At 44.6% G+C, this 7,414-nt stretch overlaps 2 protein-coding genes across 2 annotated transcripts; one reads left to right on the top strand and one right to left on the bottom strand.

The window, feature by feature from the left end:
- Positions 1-937: 937 nt before the first annotated feature.
- LOC103915432 (histone H2A-IV-like) lies at positions 938-1,723 on the bottom strand. Its single transcript, XM_009322256.1, is given in 2 exon segments — positions 938-1,514; positions 1,517-1,723. Coding segments are annotated over 2 exon segments (366 nt in total). The 5' UTR covers positions 1,641-1,723; the 3' UTR covers positions 938-1,272.
- A 274-nt stretch (positions 1,724-1,997) lies between these two features.
- Positions 1,998-2,468, top strand: LOC103915443 (histone H2B 1/2/3/4/6). The gene has a single exon (XM_009322267.1). The coding sequence runs from the start codon at positions 2,003-2,005 to the stop codon at positions 2,381-2,383; it is 381 nt and encodes a 126-aa protein (XP_009320542.1). The 5' UTR covers positions 1,998-2,002; the 3' UTR covers positions 2,384-2,468.
- The last annotated feature ends 4,946 nt before the right edge of the window (positions 2,469-7,414 follow it).

Below are 7,414 nucleotides of genomic sequence, written 5' to 3'. Positions count from 1 at the left end.
AAGAAGGCCGCCGCCAAGGAAGCCCGCCAGCGCCGCTAAGAAGCCCAAGAAGGCAGCGGCGGTGAAGAAGAGCCCCAAGAAAGCCAAGAAGCCGGCGGCTGGCGGGGCCAAGAAAGCGGCCAAGAGCCCCAAGAAAGCTGCCAAGGGAGGCCGCCCCAAGAAAGCAGCGAAGAGCCCGGCCAAGGCGAAGGCGGTGAAGCCCAAAGCAGCCAAGCCCAAGGCGGCCAAGCCGAAAGCGGCCAAGGCGAAGAAGGCGGCGCCCAAGAAGAAGTAAATTCTACCAGAAGAGTTCTGCTCAACCTATTTTGTTATCCAACGGCTCTTTTAAGAGCCACCCACACTTTCCCTAAAGGAGCTGAGGCGCCGAGGTCGTCAGTAGCCCCCAGCAAGGATCCAGTAATTCGTAAGTCGTCAGAGGTCAATTGTGCCCTTTTTTCCCCTACGATTATCGAAAGAAACGCTAACGAGCACGGTATAACGCGGCGGCTTTAGGGAAGTGTAGACTTTACATCTTTTTGCCGAGTAATTGGTTTGACTACCAGGAAGCAATGTTTTATAGTAATGATTTGATAAAAATCGATGTACTTTTTTTAAGAATATATTTTGTAACAAAAGTAATGCAATTGTCAGGCACGCTACTACTGAGCCATGTTTAATCTAGTGTATTATTTCTCTCAAGATGTCTCCTTAAATGTTTTTCTCTATTTGGGGGAGGAGGGGAGGGTTTTCTTACTGACCCGAAAATAACCCTGAGCTCTCCCGTTCCTTTTGTTCCCGATGAGAAAGAAAAGGAGCTTTAAGTATTGAAAAAGCCCGCCCTGACCAAGGATTGGCCAGCGGAGAGCCCGGCCCGCTGCCCCTTGCCCCCCTTCGCCTCGTATCTCTGGTGCTGTTTCAGCCACTCTCGGAGAAGAAAAACGCGGAAGGGGGGGGGAGGGACGGGAGCTCTCGCCGAAATACCCTGTTCCTGTGTTCTCTGGCTTAAGAACTAAACGGAAAATATCCCATGCCAGGAAGAACTGGCATTGGGAGGACGTTTTGGCACGACTTTGTGTTCACAAAAACATGGAAAGCGTTGCTACTATTACCAAGCCAAAAATACTGTTAATAAACATGGAGAAAATAAGACAAAACACGGGTTGAGTAATTCATATAAAACGGCATAACTATAGTACGGATAACTGAGCTCTCTTATGATTTTGTGGGTGGCTCTGAAAAGAGCCTTTGGGTTATCTTCTTCGGAAGAGACAGCGTGCCGCGTCTCCGTTTTGTTCACTTGGCTTTAGCCTTGTGGCTGTCGGTCTTCTTGGGCAGCAGCACGGCCTGGATGTTGGGCAGCACGCCGCCCTGCGCGATGGTCACCTTGCCCAGCAGCTTGTTGAGCTCCTCGTCGTTGCGGATGGCCAGCTGCAGGTGGCGGGGGATGATGCGCGTCTTCTTGTTGTCGCGGGCCGCGTTGCCCGCCAGCTCCAGGATCTCGGCCGTCAGGTACTCCAGCACGGCCGCCATGTACCGCCCGGGTTGTGCCCCTTGCGCGGCAGCCGGTGCACGCGGCCCACGGGGAACTGCAGCCCGGCCCGCGACGAGCGCGACTTGGCCTTGGCCCGCGCCTTCCCGCCCTGCTTCCCGCGGCCCGACATCCTCGCTCGCTCGCTCGCTCCCTTCTTCGAGCAACCAGCAGCGCAACGGAGCAACCAGCCAGCGCTCCTCAGCTATAGCCTCGCTTTCCCACCTCGCCCCTTCGCTGATAGGCTGAGAAGTAGGTCTCCTCTGGGCAGCCAATGAGAAGGTGAATCGCATTCCAACCAATAAAAAACGGCCATAGGGGAGTTATGACGCGTTGTTACGTTCTGACCAATGAAAATACGCAGAGGGAATGCTGCTTATTTGCATAAGGGAGCTATAAATGCGTGGCACGCTTCTACTCCGCCTCACTTCGTCTGGCCGCTGTTGGCTGCGTTGGTTGGTTGGTAGGGTCTGAGAGAGACGCACGTTTGCCGTGATGCCCGAGCCGGCCAAGTCTGCCCCCGCGCCCAAGAAGGGCTCCAAGAAAGCTGTCACCAAGACGCAGAAGAAGGGCGACAAGAAGCGCAAGAAGAGCCGCAAGGAGAGCTACTCGATCTACGTGTACAAGGTGCTGAAGCAGGTGCACCCCGACACGGGCATCTCGTCCAAGGCCATGGGCATCATGAACTCCTTCGTCAACGACATCTTCGAGCGCATCGCTGGCGAGGCCTCGCGCCTGGCGCACTACAACAAGCGCTCCACCATCACCTCGCGGGAGATCCAGACGGCCGTGCGGCTCCTGCTGCCCGGCGAGCTGGCCAAGCACGCCGTCTCCGAGGGCACCAAGGCCGTCACCAAGTACACCAGCTCCAAGTAGAGCGTCTCGGATCATCAGTTCTAACCCAAAGGCTCTTTTAAGAGCCACCCACCTTTTCAATAAAAGGGCTGTACAGTCAAATATGGAAAAAACTTTAGTTCTTTAGTGGGAATTCTTAATTTACTGTCTTTTTTAAAGTCTCATTTAAGATAAATTTCGACAAAGTATTGTTCTTCAATTTCCTGTGTCAGGGAACATACTTTATCTGGGTAACAAATGACTTGCTGTAACTACAGTTTTTTGTATTTTCTTTCTAGGCGACACTTTTCTTCTAGTTCTATTACGCTTTTCTTTTAAGATTGTGGTATGTATGTTTCTTGCACAATACCACTTACTTCTAAGTATGTTCATGTTATATGTGTTGTAAATCGAAGGGGAAAAAAACGGCTTCTGTAGTTTTCTAGTGGGTGAAAGAATCAAAATTATTACTAATGGCAACTTACCTATGTTCATCGTCGTAGCTGCTATAATACCTCCTACCACTTGATGGTGCTCAGTCTTTTTGTAGCAAAGTGAGAGGTTTACAGTGCACTGTGCTGTAAAAGAAGTTACATAGTAGCAAGTGACATTTATCTTAATAAGCTGTTATCAATAGCCCAGTGATTAATACAACACAGAAGTCCTTTCTAAAATTATTTATCTTCAGCAATGTTCTTAATAGTTCTGCTGTGCATGTGATTTTTACAGTAACTTGCACAGCTTCTCCCTAGGACTGCTTTAGGGAGAGAATATTCCCCTTGTAACTAGAAACGCAAAGTGAAGATGAATATTATTTCATACCTACCTGACCTTTCCTGTATTTATATGTCATTAATTGTATTGAAACTATTAAAAAGCTGACTTCTTAAACTACTAGAGTTTATCATATAGTTACTAATCAGCCTCAAATCTCAGGCTGAATCACTCCATCACGTTCTTGGGTAATTAGACACTTCTGTAGATGCAGATCCAAGCCATTATCGCCTTCTCTCAAACTGGCTCTGAATAACTCTGAATTCCAAGCATATTCTGTGGATTTGTGAACAGGCTTAGTCCACAGAGGGACCACAGAATCACAAAAGTCAACCTTTCTAGTACTGACTGCATGTTGTTTGGTGGTACAGAGGCAGGCACCAGGTCTCTCTTAAATCAGCCACCAATTTATCAAAACTAATTCCAGCTTGAAGGCTGATGGGCACCTCTCAGATTGCATTTCAGATATCCAGTGGAAAGAGGCATCTTCCATACTCAGTTCTCCAGCAGCTTCAAATGGAGTTTAGAGATCTGCTCTCCGAGTGCCTTACTGCAAATTCTGAAACATAGCTTGCATATTCTGGGCCTCTCTTTATGTCCAGTACCTAAAAAGATGTATAAAACATAGTATATTCCCGTCTCTAATACCATATACTGAAAGTGTTCAGATTTTGACAGGGGTAGTGATCACTGGAACAATTTGTCAGTGGCTATTATTCTCAATAACCAGTCACATAAAAGTCAAAGTCAGTTATGTTGTCCTAAAAAAAGACCTTAGTTCAAACTGGAGCTATCACAAGTCAGCCCTGTTGCCCGAGTTAAAGTAGGAGCTCAGTGGTGCCTTTTGGCCTCCCAGTTCAGGAATCCATAAGCATTCTTTTTGCCTTTCCTCACTTTGTATGCTCCATGCTGCACTCTTCATTAACATAGCTTTCACAGAAATTTCGTGGGTTTTTTGTTTTGTTTTGTTTTGTTTTTTTTTTAAAGGCTGTTTCAGTATGTGAAATTGTTTCTAGGCTCATGAAACTCTTCACTAAACAGAAAAGAAAATGTTGTTTATGATTGTTTCTTCCAACCTCAATATGAATGATAAGGCAGTATTAGGGGGCTATAATGTGAACACAGCATTTCTACCTGCACACACATGTCACCAGATCTGATTCTAACACATCCGTTATTTTTCCATCAGTGCTGAGACCAAAGTTTCTGAAATGACAAAAAACAACTACCATGGAAAATTTTGTGTACCTGTTCTTTTCACCAGAGGTCAAAGTAGTAGGATTTAGGCTCAACAAGAATAGCAAACAGAACAATTTCATCCCACAGGAGGATGAACATCCAAAATTAATAAAGCAAATAGTGTCAATACAAAATCATATGACAGCATGTTCTTCCATCTTTCATGTTCTTTAATGTTCTTTCCTTTTCAGCTCAAAGCAGTTTTCTTTGTATTCTTAAATCCACTCTACCCAGATGACGTCACCCAGCATCGGTAAGATGGCACAGTGTTCAAATACATCATCCTGGTGTAGCAGGAATTATGCTGCTGCCACCTAGACCATGGGAGGAATTAGGCGGATGCCACCTCAGCAGGGCTCAGCCCTAGGTTCCTGCTCGAAGAAGACGAATATCCAATCGGCTGAGTAAATAAGTGGTTTATTTATCTGACAAGCAGAGCAGCTCGAGCTGGGTGCCTCCAAAGAGGGACCCCTACCCCAGTTCACACCCCGCAGTTATACCCGTACCATCCAGCACCCGATCCCCAAGCCCAATCGCTTAATTCTGGTCAGTGGTCTCTTGATTTCTTACTGGTTTTCTTGGTCTCTGGGCTGGCCTTCTTCTGAAGTTACCTCATTCTCTTGGAATTGTTTCCTTGGTCCTTAGCTTCTTCATTCTGCTTGCATCTGCCGGTTTTGGCTAGTTCTGTGTTTGCAGCATTAGTTTTATCAAAAAGTTTACTCTTGCTCAGCTCTTGCGGCCTAAGGCTTCAACTACTTCAGCTTCTAGTGTTAAGCAAGGCTATCAATCCTAACAATTCTCAACACTGGGAAGTGCTAGAATACATCATCTTTAAACAGGCCCTTTGTGCTGTATTTTTATTTACCCTCCATGTCTATCTTCAAAATACTTCTTTGTTCACAGCAACTGAAATACAGAGTATATTTATTTTTGGTTATACAAACTTTTTTTGTCAAAATACTTTCTTTATGTCAGCAACCTTTTGTATGTCAAATTATCAGTTACATTACAGTTTACTCCTGTAGTGAATAACCAGCCATAAAGAATACTGAAGAACAATCCAAACAGTTACAGAAAATTCCCCTATCTTATTCTTAATAGAATAATAAAGTTAGTAGCATTCTTGGAAAGACTTATATCTTCTCTAGATCAGCATACCTACAGTAAAATTTATATTTATTAATCATCAAGTTTAATAAAAGTGTTTGTATTTCTGCAAGAGTGAAATACACCAGCTGGGTAAACAAATAATTGTATTCTCTAGTTAACGACCGGACAGCAAATCAGAAATGAGAAATAGATGCCATACACCTGATCCAAAACCTGAATAGATCACATACTGGCTATAGCAATTTTATACTACCTCCAGCTCTTTTTTTTTTTTTTTAATGGAGTAAATCAATAACTGCTCACCTACTTATGAAATCAAATTGGCCAGAGATTATAATTACTCAACACACAGGGCAAATAATTGCTATGTTAGTTTCCCAGAGACTTTCTTTTCCAGTTTTAATAGAAAAGAATATATTTCAAAATAAATACCATTGAGGGAGAAAGTGTTAACTGCAGCTGGGGAAAAAGATTTGGTCTTATACACACCTTGATGTAATGCTTTTGGCCAGTAATGAAAATGTGACTGGTTCAGGTTGTACAGGAAACAATGGAGTCCTTGGGCTCCAAAAACCTGGTCTCGGGGTTGTGCTGTGTCAGAGCACAGAGCAGCTCAAGAGGTGACACAAATCTCACTGGAGAAGAGGGGTGGAAGCAGAGGGGAATGCAGCTGGGAACACCCCTCCTCCCTTCCCAGCTCACATACCTACAAGGAAGGAAGAAGCATTACAATGACCAGGGGCAGCTCTTTCCACAGGGTCTGGGGTCACAGAACCAGAGGCCTATGTAGGTAGAAAAGGTTTTTTACGTTTTGGGTTGGGTTTCTTTGGTTTCTTTGGTGGTTGCAAAGAACTAAATTATTTGACGGCCTGTCCTGATAGAGAGGTTGTTCCAAAAGCATTCCTTGTCAAAAATGATACTAAGTATTAGTCACAAAGGTTCTTCCATTCATTTTTTAACATAGAAAAGCTTGGGAAGCAATTCTGGACATACTTGCATTTTCAAACTGGAAAATAAGTAGTTTGTGTGTGAAAGGAGTATCAGGACAGCTTGGAATTTTCATCACCAGTAAAATCCACAACCTTTTTGTACTTGTAGTCCTACTTGCATTGCCTGTAGATTTTGTACTTCAAAGGGTCATAGGCAAATGGAAGAAATAATTCCCAAAATAAGAGGGCACACATGGAGAGTTACAGCTGAATTTGGACTTCAGACAGAGTAAAGGTTCTTGCACTACCTTTGTGCAGCATCAGAGCTATGGAGAAATGCATGCATCTCTTGTATGCATCCCCTTTTCCTTTTGTAGCAAGTAGCAGCCACCAAAACGCAAAACAATCTGAATACTCCACGTGATAAAGTTTTTTTTCCCTGTGCGCTTGGGACACAGCGAGGTTAGCGTCTTTAATCATCCCGCTTAGAAAAGAGGACAAGAATTACCATAGGAATGACATGGCCCCAATCTTTCTACACATAGAAATACGTCTTTAAATAGGGCTGCCTCCTGTGCTCCAAGCACCAGCAGACCTGGCTGACCGCATCACAGGCAAACCCGGGTGCCTGGGCTCAGCTGAGCTGGCTCAGGAAGCCCAGATAATGCATCTGAATCGGCACCACTCCCTGCATGCAGGGGCTTTTAAACTCCGCCTTTTGAAATCGCTGGTACAAATCCCATGGAAGAAGTGAAACAGTCATATTGGGTATAAGGCACATTTAGGTCCTGGAGTTTTAGCCTTAACCGATACTTAAATGTCACGCAAAACCTCACGGGATGTGTATGTGTTGTACTTCAGACTTACAATAGCAGCTTCTAATTGTGCATTTATTGACGGGACAAAAATCAAACAATTAGGGTTTCTAAAACGTTGCTAAAGATAATCAGAGCGATTAACCCTTTTCATAACACCATGAAGGCAGATAAGCCTTTTACCCTTTTTTTATTTTTACGGTATT

This window comes from Pygoscelis adeliae, unplaced genomic scaffold (genome assembly GCF_000699105.1).
Source record: "Pygoscelis adeliae isolate BGI_AS28 unplaced genomic scaffold, ASM69910v1 Scaffold60, whole genome shotgun sequence".
Lineage (NCBI taxonomy): Eukaryota > Metazoa > Chordata > Aves > Sphenisciformes > Spheniscidae > Pygoscelis > Pygoscelis adeliae.
Note: the sequence above shows the minus strand (reverse complement) of the source record. Positions and strands in the feature narration are given on the sequence as shown.

Coding starts and splice junctions, on each gene's coding strand:
- LOC103915443 (XM_009322267.1), top strand. CDS start 2,003: ATGCCCGAGCCGGCCAAGTCTGCCCCCGCGCCCAAGAAGGGCTCCAAG.